Raw genomic sequence first — 13,516 nt, forward strand, 5'->3', positions numbered from 1 at the left:
TGAAAGGTGTTGGTCTCTTCACTCACAGTCATTGTCATTGTGAGTTTATTTACAAGTAATCAATTTCAAGCAAAATATTATGATATTGATTTATATTGTGTTTTTTTTTTTTTTTTTTTTTTTGGGTATAAAGGACAAGAAATTCCCCCTTTCAGGATTCATAAATTTAAATACAAGTTCAGATTTTTGGATGATGATTGTGAAAAGTTATTTGCACTTGTGCATGTCAGCAAAGTTCAGCATCAGCTTGATTCAACGTTGCAATTCTGATCCAGTTATGGATAACACCTTCTTCATCATCTTCTTTTATTTCACCAAAATTTCAATTAATGATCCTACTCAAAACTCAAAAATTCCCTCAGAAAGATAATAATTACAACTTTGGTAGATTAATTTAATAGATTTTGACCAAACTAACTAAGACACTGACACAAATGGTTCAATCTTGTTTGCCCTCTATATGCAACTTTACCAGAATGTGTGAATGTGTTGAAGATTCTCTATTTGAAAAGAAAAGAAAAAAAAAATACCTAAATGAATGTTACTCAAATTTTAACTTAACATGTTGGCTTTCTTTTGTATTCAATCTAAGTTGGCGACACATGAAAAGAAATCTACGTAATGCTAGTCTTAAGAAGAAAGAAGGGGACCCTCAAGGCTTTAAAATGCTTTTGTTAATTATCAAGTACGAAGGTTATAGGGTTAGGCAATAGCTATTTATCAAGTTATAAAGCAATATCATATGATTGTTTCTTGTTTTAGAGTCTGAAGTATTTCTTTACATGAAAAAATCTGAAGTACAAGAGGCCCGTTACCAGCAGGAAAGAAGAAGAAACTACATATACCTTGGCTTTGTTAGTTGAATCATTTACTCCTCCACTGTGAGGTATATCTCGATATTTTCTTCTTAATCATCTGTTTGTTTAACCTTATCATTTTGTCCATCCTTGATAATCTTATGCTAAGTATTTAATTCTTTTTGGCCTCATTTGAACCAAACATCTGATTCTAATATCTAGGGATGTACATTTTGTGATAAATCAAATTTTCACACATGGATGTACATTTGAGAAAGGGCCAAAGAAACAGGTCCTCTATCATTTCATAATGGAAGCAAGGATGTGCATCATGGAACATATCATGTGCAATCCATATTATATGGTAGTTGATGAAAGGTGAGCTAGGTAATTGACCAGTTTTCATCTCATGTAATTTCTGGCATTATGTTTTAGGGTTTGAAATTTGTTTGCTAATTTTCATGGTGTAGTGTTAAACATTTAGGAGATTGATGAATACAAAGGCATGTGGATTTCTTGTCTTAGTTAGTGGAGGGGATGAGATGATAAATTCTTGCTCTTACTTTTAGCATTGGTAGTCGCCCAATTTGGAATGACATTTAAAAATGGAAATAGCTGAATTAGTCACAAATATTTTAATGGAAAAAAGAACGCAATGAAGCCATATTACTAGTGTTCGCTCTAGGCAGTTCAATTCTGATTCACTTATAGGTAACTTTATATTCTTCTTCTAATGCTATTGTTTTTGCTTTTTAATCCATGGTCAATGAATTTTATTTCCAACCCTTAAGGGCTTAGGAATGTTTTGGTCTCATTCAATCAGAACATCATGCAAAATCTTTTTTCCTCGTTAGGTCTGACTCAATCTTAGCATCAGGCAAAAGGAAACCCCATTACTTATAGAAAAAAAGGGTGCAAAAGACCTGTTGCTACTTATAATTTACACATTTGAAACCTGTGTTAAACAGTACTCTTCTCTGTAGGAAATTTGGAGTACCTTCAAAAGCTTTTGCAGCTAGACCTCCTAAAATCATTGACAATGTCATATCTAGCTCATCCCCTAGTGTAATCTATGTTTAATTCTCAAAACAATCTTCTTCTGTTTGTAATTCATTTTTTCAGATCTTAGACAAAGTCCTCTAGTTGTTACAAATAGCATTCGACCAACAGATTAACATATACCTTGTGGGCAGATTATTTCTGACGGAGAGGAAACCCCTTCAGGAACGTCAAGGATTCAGTTGAGGAAGGAAATGAACATGATCTTGACACCACCACTCACAAAGGAAATTGAGGAAGATGATGCCTCCCAAATATATTATATGGTATATTTTTCCTTTAACTTCCGTTTTGTTTGTTTGACTGTCAAATCCATACTTATTTCTGCTTCTCATTTGCATAGTCTTTAATATCTCTGTTTTGTTGTAGGAATTAGGATTATATTTTCTGCGTCATTTTTATGCTCCTCGTCTTGCTTATAAGTTAAATAAGTTGCAAGGCATGGTAGTAAAGTTTACTGTAGGACTTAGCATTCTGCTGCTGGATATAGTCTGTCCTAATAGTCACCTTTTTTTATTAAAAAAAAAAATCATTCTGACTACTATTTTGATTGCTTGTGTATAGCTCGTGATGCTCGACTTTGAAATTCCTCTTAACATGTTATAGCTCCTTGAAATTAAGGTTAGGCTACCATATATATTCACTTTAGATTATTACATTGATGTCCATTGTGATTAAAAGTATCATAAATCTAATCATTAAAAAAATTATGCCTTCTTTGTGAACTTCTTACTTCTGATGATGCTGGTTGCCCTGAATAAGTCCTAAATCCCAGCCACTAGAAGACATTCCTTGCTTTGCAATAGACCTCAAGGACATAGAAAGAATGTTCAGTGAGCACTTGGGGATGCGAGCATGGATTTTGAACTGCCAACGGAAGTAAGTTTTTCCTTTTTACATACTAATATTGCCAATGACCAAATCTTCTCGAATTTGTCCTTCATTATTCCTCTGCTGGCTTTATAGGTTCTCTGCCTGGCTGCAACTATTTAGTTTCTTATAACTTTCTCTACATTAATCTGTTGGGTATGGTTGTCACTCATGATTCAGATCACAGATGAAGCTCATTAAGCTAGTAGCCAGTGAGTGTTTGAAGTTATAAGCATGAAGAATGGTGTAGTGCAGTATAGTGTTGAGTTTAATAGTGATGAAGAACTGAAAGATTGACCTCAGATTTCGTCTATTTAGGGCTTAATTTCATCTATTTTCTCATCAACATCAGGGTTACATTGAAGGTTTGCATTTTTATTTCCCTTTTTTTTTTAACTTCTCATAATTAAGGTGCTTTTCCGTTAGCTTTTTTAGTTATCTAAGAGGTACAACTCTTTGTGTGTAAACATCATTTTGAAGTTCTATATAATTCCAATAAAATTGCTGAACATCATTCCTCCATGTGGTTATCTAAGTTTTAAATCGTAGTCAACAAATTGGAAGTTACTTGGGAATTAAGAGGTCTAGTCAAAGCTTACATTTTCCATCTTGTTTTTCAATTTCTGATTTATCTCAGTCGTTCACAGTATGGAATTTTGCAAAACATTTTTGGTTTTCCTTTGGCATCAATTAAATATAATGCTACAATGCAATAATGGTCACGTCGTCCAGCGCACACAGAAATTTACTACGATATTCATTATGGTGTACTACTTATTGAGAATTTGTGGCTGGGGAATCAAAACACTATATTGATCTTGGGATGGGTTTGAGCTTAAGACTTTAATTACCCTTTTCTAAAATTAAGGGAATAGAAGTGAAGTTTACTGAATATTTTCAATTGATAGAATCATTTTCATGTTATAGTACAAAAAAAAAAATTTGTTGGATTTGCAGTAATATACCTGTTGTTGAAATTTTTTATTTCTCAAGCTTTGCTTTTGCATTTTCTGCCCTTTGTCCTGAAGCTACAACCTTCTTTGTTGAACTTATGCAGCCTAAACTTATTGGAGAAGCGTGGTTATGCTATTGAAAATCATTAAGCAAGGATGCGCCTCATATAGCCAAGTCTTACATTCTGGTGCAAGATAGCTAATTGAAAAGGCTCCATATGCAGAATAGCAAAGTTTTATATATCAGAACAACAAAGCTCTCTTTCTCCACCCCCCCCCCCCCCCCCCCCCCAAAAACTTGTTTACAAAGCTCTATACTCAACTCATGGACACAAAAAGGCTTATATATGAGGCTCTAATCAACATCCTGAATCTAACATGTCATGGATGTCAAGAAGAAAAAATGGCAAGCAGTGCCATATGATGAATAGGAAACAACTGGCTTTATATAAATCTGTAAATTCTTCTTTCCATGTCCTTTTGTTGCTTGAATGTGAATGACTGGTTATCAAGTTTTTCATTATAGGGAAGTGATTTCAAAAGTACGTAGATTGCTTTGGTTAAGAGGCAAATTTTATTTGTATAAGCAATATTTCTTTTAGATTTTGGGTTTCTGATCATTAACAAACCGAAGATAAACTATTGCAGCTGAAAGATGCACTGGAGTCTTAATAATCTTGAATCACCCAGTTTGCTCAAGGTCAAATCAACAATTTGGCTTTAGAAGCAAGTTGTTTATATATTAAATTGTTTGCGTGCGCACTTTTGTGTGGATCAGTAATCAAATAATCAAAAAGCCTATGCCTTGAAGTTGATTTGTATTTGTGATATGATCCCTTTGACACTTAAGAGTTCGTACAGAGATACAATTGCATTGCAGAGCTTGTGAAGTATTGTATTGAGAATTTTGTATACACCAGTTACCCTTTTTTTTTTTTTTTTTTTTTTCATTAGCAGTAGTAAACTCTTATTTCATTATGCGTTTTGAGATTTGCGGAATGAGAACCAGATTGGTGTTGCACCATTCCCAAGAGATGGTGCCTGTTAAGAAAATGACTTAAATTTCATAAGGTTTCTAGGTAGGTTTATGTGTATCCCGGGAAATGGAAACAGTAATTTCCACGCTACATTTCCTAGGTCCCTATCCAAAACGTTCCTTAATGTATTGAGCCAATTCCAGCCTACTATCAGATCAAGTAAATTTTGGTCCACTAGAACACACCCAAATCTAAAGGTTCACAATCATTCCAACAACCTTCGAAAAGGAGAGGGTGAGTCAATGGAGAGGTTGAGAAGGCTTTTTTGTGCTTGGGAAGCAGTTAGGAAGGGACCAATTGACATTGGTTGATGCTATGGACTATAGCGGAATCCGATAAGTTAAAGAAGAAATAGGTTCAACATAACCTCATTGGAGTAGGAGCTTGGAAGGCTTAGGTACACTAGGTAGATTAGGCTTGGAGGGTCTTCTGCTGTTCATGTATCTCAACTTCATTCTTTAGTAGATTATTTACCACTTGGAGGGCGGCGGAGAGGTTTTTCGCCAAGGGTTTCGATTTCTTCTTCGATAACACATCGTTGTGCTGTCCTTGTATTTGTATCTCTCTTCCCTTAATCTTTGCCATTTAATTTCTGCTGTGGATGTGATTTTATTTGGTTTAGATTGTTTATAAATCTTGTTATAAGTTTATGTTCATTTTCCGCACATATATTGTTTGATAATAAGTTTGAATTGGTAATTTGTAAATTGGGGGTCTAAACGTTTAGGGTGTTTTATACACTATTTGAACATTCAGATACCAATTTTTTTTTTTTTTCATATATATGTGATTTTACACCCATTTTTTAACAAAAAGTAGAATCCTATAATTCTCGATTCAATATACAATCCAATCCATGTGACCATCTCACCAATCCTATGTAGGAATCTTGATCCTGATCATAATTGGCCCTTAAGTTTAAGATAGTGAATTACATTAGATGAACATGGGGCCCACTTATGGAGACTTTTCCTTTTCCCCTAATTGGTGCTTATTTTGTTGTTGAGTAACATAGGAATACCAATTTTTTTTAATATGATAAGCAACATCATGTTCACAAGGTACCATTGATATCTGATAATAGCTTAATTTTGCATATTTATATCATTATTAGAAAGCATTATCATACTTATTTTGAGTTAATTCATACATTTTATATTTGGTTTTAGAATAAAGCTGAATAATCAATTTTATGCTTAATTGAATTTTAATGCATGAATATGTCTTTTGTAGGAGAATGGAATTAAATAAGCGGATTTGTGCAAAGAAGAAGGTTAATGGACTTTACTTTTACAAGGGCCATAATGAAGTTAAAGAATGACAACCCAACTAAATTTGAGTCGAATTGGAGCAAGGAATCAAAGGAAATTTGCACCAAATTCAAGTCCAATTCGGACTAAGATTCCAGCTTGCACACCAGTTAGTATTTTGGGCATAACTTTTGGTTCAGATGTCCAATCGAGATGATTCAAGTTGGGCTAGAAATTTAACTTAAATGACTACTACTTTGTAGTTTACCAAAAATCCTAATTCTGAATTTAAGTAGGCTAAAAACGTCAGGTTCATGGGAGCTCAACCGGTATTGGTACATTTGTAATTCAGATAGCTAAATATTATGGAGCAAGAGTGTTTGTTATTGCAGGTCCAATATCACTTTTCATCTAATGCATAAGTTTGATTTCCAAGTTTTCATATATTTTTAGATTGTGATTGGCAAGGAGTGATGAAAAGTTATATATTTGCAAGGATCTTGGGCTGATGTGTGCATCAATTACAAGACAAAGGACTTTGTTGAATGGGTGAAGGAAGAAACAGGTAGAAAAGGTATTTTCTTAATACTAACACCTCAGTTTTTCTCAATTTTTATAGAGATTGATGGTTTTCATTATTCTTTTTGCATTGATTATTAGGTGATAAAAAAATAACAACTAACTAAATGTTCAATGGTAAGAGTTGATGTTATTCTGGATCATATTGGAGCATCTACTTAAAGCAAAACTTGAGAGCTTAAATTTTAATGGGAGGCTTTTTATTATTGGAACTATGGGTGGCTCTGTTACAGAGGTCGATCTCCATGATCTGCTTTCGAGGCGCCTCACAGTGCAATGTATGACACTTGATATCAGGTCTTAGTACCATAGCTTAGGAGTTGGATGAATTCTTTATCTCTCATTATTTTTTGTTTGAAGTTATATAATATGTACAACTGTTGAATCTTTCAACCATTTCAGATGTCATGTTTTACTTTCCAAATATCAATTTATTTCTGTCATGATCATTACACCATGATCATTACAAAAATTTATTGATGTGTGGGAAGTAAAACATGACATCTGAAATGTAGCTCTTTGTATTGGAATGTATGATTTGTGTAAACCAAGTTGTATAATATAGATACTAGGTAAACTTACTAACCAACAATGTTACAGTAAATTTTTTGAAGATGCACCGTCACTAGAACGTGAATGTTGTTGGTTACCAAGAAAATTATGCCATCAAGGGGTTACAATATTTACTATAACATGAAGGAATTCAGGTTCCCTAATGTTTTCACAGCAAATGAACCTTCTTAATTTTAGCTTTGAAGACTTTTCTTGATTTTTGTCTATTTTTATTTTTGCGTTCACAATTATGCAATTTTGTTCTCACACCATCATTCATTATCCTTTAATTATTCATCATGTTTCTGTTTTACATTTCAAGTGGCATATTTGCTATGGATAGCTCCACATTTTATGGTAAAAGTGATTTTGTAGGGATAAATGTCCTATTGAGAAGTGATTTTTTTTCTATGTAAATACTTTCTTAGTACATACTTTTTTTTTACCAGTATATAATTACTCTCTCTCTCTCTCTCTCTCTCTCTCTCTCTCTCTCTATTAATGTTTCCTAACTTTTCAACTTTTCATTTATTAATCCATCAAACTTAATCTGATCAGTATGAAACCGTTCAAGCAGTATGAAACCGTTCAATTGCCACCCTATTAGATTTCCAAAAAAAAAAAACCCTACTGATTTGCTCTCTCTCTCTCTCTCTCCATATATATATATATATATATATATATATCTGTGTGTGTGTATTTGCAATAGCTCTACCCTACTTCTGAAAATTTGGAAGTCCCTCTAAAGTGAGTTTTTTTTTTTTTTTTCTCCCCCATATTCTTCAAGTTTTCCCAATTAATTTTGTTCGTGATGTGCCATCAAAGATCTCAAGTGCCAACAACATTGATTCCTATAAACCAACCAAAAAAATCTCAAAGCCATGGTGAAGAATATAGTAAAAGAATTGCAATGTACTATAGTTTATATGGTCATTAACTAATGTTTAGAAAGTAGTGTCTTAGATAGAAAAGTTTTTAGGTTCTAAAAGTTTAGAACAATTGGCAAATCGTGAACACAAACTTGTCTAGATATAGATCCTAGAGTCTATAGGTATTATTAAACAATGCTCAAGGTGACACAAGTCAATATTCAAGAACATACAAGCTACAGAAAGGAGGATTCGAAATCTGCCTGGTTCGATTGATCGAAAGACAGGCTCGACTAATCGAAACTCGTATCTGCAGAATTCTATTTCAGCCCAAACTCTACTTAAACGTATTAGGTTTCAAGTAAAACACTACTAGTATATAAAGGAAACCCTAAGCACATTTTTATAAGGCTTTTTAGAGAGAAAAGAGTGTCTTTTTTGTATCTAGGGTTTTGTACCCAAAAAGTTCTCTCATGTCTTCTACCGATGTTATTCCTTGAAGAATCTCAAGATCCGGTGTTGTAGAGGTTGCTACCTTCTCTAGTCATCAAAGGTGCTGATGATTTAAACCTTCAAGGGTGGTCATGGAGTCACAAACAGGAGAGTTTGTGTTTTTTATCACAAGTGTGGGTGCTTGTGTTGCAAAAGCTTGATAGAGAAGAAGTTCATGGATTCGAAACTTGCACATGGTCGTGTCAGTAAGTTCTACATGTAGAAGCAATAGGATGTTAGTGATCTAAGTTTTATTGTAAACTTCGATTCTCTATAGTGGATTTGCTTTTTACCTTGAGGATAGCTAGGTTAAATCCTCCCCAGATTTTTTTACCAATTTGGTTTTCCTGGATCATCATATAATTGTGTTATTTATTTTCTGCTGTTTTGCATGATATGATTGTTTTGTTTTAACCTAGATCTGAATAATAAACTTAAGTATTTACTTGGTTAATTAATTAGGTTAAATAATCTAGTTTACAGGGATCTAAAAACATACAAGTGGTATCAAAGTAGGTTAGCTCTTGTGTTAGATATTTTGATCTAAGAGTTGATCCTTGATCCCTGCTATCATGGATAATTTGAAGTGTCTTTCTACTCATGTTTGTGATAATTTGAATAAAGAAGATGCTATTGCTTCTGTTGATCTTTTTGATGCTTGTGAAACTCTTCATAAGAAATTACCTAAATCATTGAAAATTGCTAAGAAATTCAAGTAAGAGTTAAAATTGGCTAATCTTGAAAAACAGGAATTGGTTGTTTGATTAGATGAATCTAATAAAAAGAATGAATTTTTGAGAAATCAAATTTCCTCTCAAGATGAGAAGATGAAAAGCTTGGAACAAGAGTTAGTTGAATCTAAAGCTAAAATTGAAAATTTGACTAGTATCAAGCCTGTTGTTGATAACAGAACTGTTTCTGTTTCTCTTAAGCCTAAACTAAAAAAGTTTATATCCCTCCTTTCAAGAGAAATAATAAAGAAAAGGCTTATTTTGCTTGTTTAGACAAAGGTAAAAGCTTTGATGTAGATGTTGAAGTTCCTAAACCTATGTCTAAACCTACTGTTAGAAAGCATAATAAATCTTTTTTTTGTGCCTACTTGTCACCTTTGTGGTGTTGTTGGTCATATTAGACCAATTTGTTTTTTGTTGAGGCAAAAACCAAAATCTGAGACTAGATTTGTTGTTAGGAATACTTATGTTCCTAAGTTTGTTCCTGTTTGTCACTTTTGTGGTGTCTCCAGTCACATTCGTCCTAATTATCATAAATTGAAATTTAAAAATTATGTATTTCAATCTAGGATATGTGATGATATTTCTCCTGCCATAAGTCCAAACAAATTGTTTCATATTCTTTTGAAAAGTTTAAGCTTGTTGGCTTATGAAAAGAATTAGCAGGATTTCAGTCTTTCTCAGAAAATTGGTGTAATCCCTCAAATGCACTCTACTTCTCATGGATTTTTACGTACAAAGCCAAAGACTCGTGCTATATGGGTGAGAAAAGATTCTCTAAGTTGAGTGTTGTTTACTTGTCCTTGATTTAATTCTTTTAATTAAGGCGAAAAGCACATTTTGGTCCCTACATTTTCACACGATTCCTACTTTGGTCCCTAAATTTTATTTTTACCGCTTTTAGTCCCTGTTTAGAAAAACGCCTTCAGTTTTAGTCCTTTCCGTCAGTGCCGTTAGGGCACTAACCTACGTGGCAAATGGAATTATTAAAATAATAATAATAAATTTTATTTTTTCATTAAAAAATGCCAAGTCAGCATTTAAATTTAAAAAAATAATTTATTAAATTTAACTAAATAAAAAAAATAAAAAACAGAAATAAAAATAAAAAATCATATTAATTAAGATTGAAGTGTGTCTTGAGCAAGAACAACAAGAACACATACACAAACCCAGAAATTAAAATTCAAAAATTAAAATTTTCACCGCCTTCAGTGCACTTCAACAACAACAACAACATCAACAACAGTAGAAACAACAGCAACAGTCGTCGTCGCTGCCGCCAGCACAGCCACTGGTTCAGAACATGCGCTTGGGTTTTAGTTCCGACGGCAACGCCATTTACAAGCCCATCTCCGCCGCAACAAACGCCACAACTGCTTCGACGACAGCAACAGCAACAGCAGCAACATCACCGACTTACCAGCTTGATGGTGGAAGTAGTAGTGGTGGGGCTGTGAATGTGAATGTGAATATGGGGAGTATGACTGGCGGCGAGCAAGCTAAGAGGAAAAGAGGGAGACCCAGAAAGTATGGCCCAAATGGCTCTATGGCTTTGGGTCTCACTCCTACGGCTCAGCCCGTACCTGTAGCTCAGACCCAGTCAAGTGGTGGAGGTGGGTTTTCATCTCCTCATCCAGCTCCAACTCCTCCTCCCTCGGCTCCAACATCGCTTCCTTTTGGAGGATCAACGCCACCCACTTCGTTCAAGAAAGCTAGGGGTAGACCGCCTGGTTCTAGTAGCAAGAAGCACCAATTGGAAGCTTTGGGTACTTAATTTTTTTTTTTTGAATCTATATCTGGGTTTGCTTTTTAAAGTTTGAAGCATTACTAGGTTTTTTTCTTTTATGTTGTTGTCATGTACAGTGTGTGTTTGGGTTGTTTTTGCAGTTTATTTTGTCTTTCACGTGGCCCCGATTGGAACATTTCCAAACTTTCATGTGTATGTGATGATTTTGAAAATTTTAATTTTTGAATTCTAATTTCTGGGTTTGTGTATGTGTTCTTGTTGTTCTTGCTCAAGACACACTTCAATCTTAATTAATGTGATTTTTTATTTTCATTTCTGTTTTTTATTTTTTTATTTAGTTAAATTTAATAAATTATTTTTTTAAATTTAAATGCTGACTTGGCATTTTTTAATGACAAAATAAAATTTTTTATTATTATTTTAATAATTCCGTTTGCCACGTAGGTCAGTGCCCTAATGGCACTGACGGAAAGGACTAAAACAGAAGGCGTTTTTCTAAACAGGGACTAAAAGCGGTAAAAATAAAATTTAGGGACCAAAATAGGAATCGTGCAAAAATGTAGGGACCAAAATGTGCTTTTCGCCTTTAATTAATTGTGGACATGTTTTCTTTTTGTTTTTGGTTGTTTTATTTTCTTAGGTTGTTTTGTTTAAAAAAAAAAATCCAAAAACATTGAAAATTTTCAAAAAGACAAAAATATTTTATTTTGTGTCTTGTTTTATTTTTTCTTGAGGATTACATGAATTATGATATCTCTCTCTTGATTTAGAAACTTGAATAGTATGTGTTATATAAGTGCTAAGTTATTTATGATTTTGTGTATGTACAAGTTTGTACATGTACTCAATGGTTAATTAAGAAATTGATATTTCTAATTTGTGTACCATCTATAGCTTAGTTAAGCACTGTAATGCATTGCATGTGCATTTTTAATCACTTAGCTTAATGTGTGCTTTTAGTTTTGGTCATAAATTTTTTTTAAACCAAAAAGATTTTTGTGTTTTGTATTACATATCATGGATTTATAATCAAAGTTGGCCTATTATCTTTACATAACATGCTTGTGTACCTTGTTTAGCTTGGATAAGCTTATTTTTATTGCACTTTGCTAGTTTTAGCTATGTAGTGCATGTTTTGTGGGAATTGTTTATAGTTTTTAATCACATGATCTTGATTTTGAAGTCACATACTTTTAATTGTTAGGACTAGAACTTAATGAGAAAGGCATAAATAACCATTTTACCACTGTTTACTAGCCAATCATGAACACCTTAGTGCATATCATAAAATTTTGTGCTCAAGAAAGTGTAGCACATACACAAAAAGAACATAAGGTGTAGCCTCAGATTAATAATAAAATTGGTGTATACTTTATTTGGCTAAAATATTAATTTCACAATGAAATAAAAATAGTGTGTACATTATTAGGCAAAATTTAATATATATATATATATATATATATATGATTGCAAACTTGTTTTCTAGGAAATGTGAGAGTTATATGATGTAACTCTTTAGGTGATAGTCACTTTCAAATTTATGTGATGAATAATGTAGAAATTGTGATTGATTACTATCTACTTATCACATTACTTGTATCTCATGTTTTTACTAGCTGCACATACTACACAAGTTATTCTTTGCTAAACTTAGTATATGAAATTGTGTGTAAATTTGGTTTGGCCATCCAAGATTATGTTTTCTATGGTGTTTGATGCAAAATATGTTTAAGGGTTGGCAAAAATTGTGTATTTGATGATTGAAAATCTTGTTTTTGAAGTTCTAGGTTGAAAACAAATGTTTTTGAAAAACTTTTAAACTCATTCTCATGTATTTCATTCATGAAATTATTTGGGGTGAGTTGTTTTCTGCATAATCTTCTGCAGTTTTTCAAAATTCCAGTTTTCCCGAATGTTGATCAATCAAGTGTAATTTTTGATCAATCGAAAATTTCCATATTTTTCAAGTCTAGCTTCTACTTGACTCGATTGGTATTCAATCAATGCTCGACCGATCGAAACTGAAAATTTTACAGTTTTTAAGTTTTTGACCAATTTTTTTTCATGCATCATTTATTTTAGGATTCATATGCATTGTATTGTTTTTTGTATCCATCTTGCAGTTTTGTAGTCATATCTCTTATTGTTTTCACACATAACATGCATACACTTTGCTAAATTGGGTATTCAAATTGATTTAAAAATTGATTGATTAATTTTTGAGTCCTTTATACATTTTAGTATATGCTATTTTTATGTATGAACTGCAGAAAATATTTTTCTTAAGAGATATGATGGATAATCAATGTACAAATATTTTCTCTACTTGATTTGAGTTCAAACACCAACTGTTTATGGGTCACATAGTGTCAAGTTTGCATATATTGAAAGAGATAATATTTTTCTTCATGTGTATCCTCAACTTAGTTTTTATATTTGGTTTGTGTGTCTTTATTTTCCCCACCTCCTAAATTTTCCCCAAAACTGTTTTTCCCAAAACATGTTTTGTTTTTCCTATTTTTATAGGTGGGGAAAGTTTTTTTTAACCTTTTTTGTTCCTAGAGGGAGTCGTTGCTC

At 32.9% G+C, this 13,516-nt stretch overlaps 1 protein-coding gene and 2 long non-coding RNA genes across 3 annotated transcripts; all 3 read left to right on the forward strand.

Moving 5' to 3' along the window:
• The first annotated feature begins 1,728 nt into the window (after window positions 1–1,728).
• LOC126720070 (uncharacterized) lies at window positions 1,729–3,942 on the forward strand. Its single transcript, XR_007653240.1, has 4 exons — window positions 1,729–2,122; window positions 2,619–2,735; window positions 2,907–3,091; window positions 3,784–3,942. It is a non-coding gene; the product is annotated as an uncharacterized LOC126720070 (long non-coding RNA).
• A 6-nt stretch (window positions 3,943–3,948) lies between these two features.
• LOC126720071 (uncharacterized) lies at window positions 3,949–6,843 on the forward strand. The gene is made up of 3 exons (XR_007653241.1): window positions 3,949–4,135; window positions 5,950–6,540; window positions 6,668–6,843. It is a non-coding gene; the product is annotated as an uncharacterized LOC126720071 (long non-coding RNA).
• Window positions 6,844–10,495: 3,652 nt separating this feature from the next.
• Window positions 10,496–10,966, forward strand: LOC126719437 (AT-hook motif nuclear-localized protein 10-like). The gene has a single exon (XM_050421987.1). The coding sequence runs from the start codon at window positions 10,496–10,498 to the stop codon at window positions 10,964–10,966; it is 471 nt and encodes a 156-aa protein (XP_050277944.1).
• Window positions 10,967–13,516: the final 2,550 nt, after the last annotated feature.

This window comes from Quercus robur, chromosome 3 (assembly GCF_932294415.1).
Source record: "Quercus robur chromosome 3, dhQueRobu3.1, whole genome shotgun sequence".
Lineage (NCBI taxonomy): Eukaryota > Viridiplantae > Streptophyta > Magnoliopsida > Fagales > Fagaceae > Quercus > Quercus robur.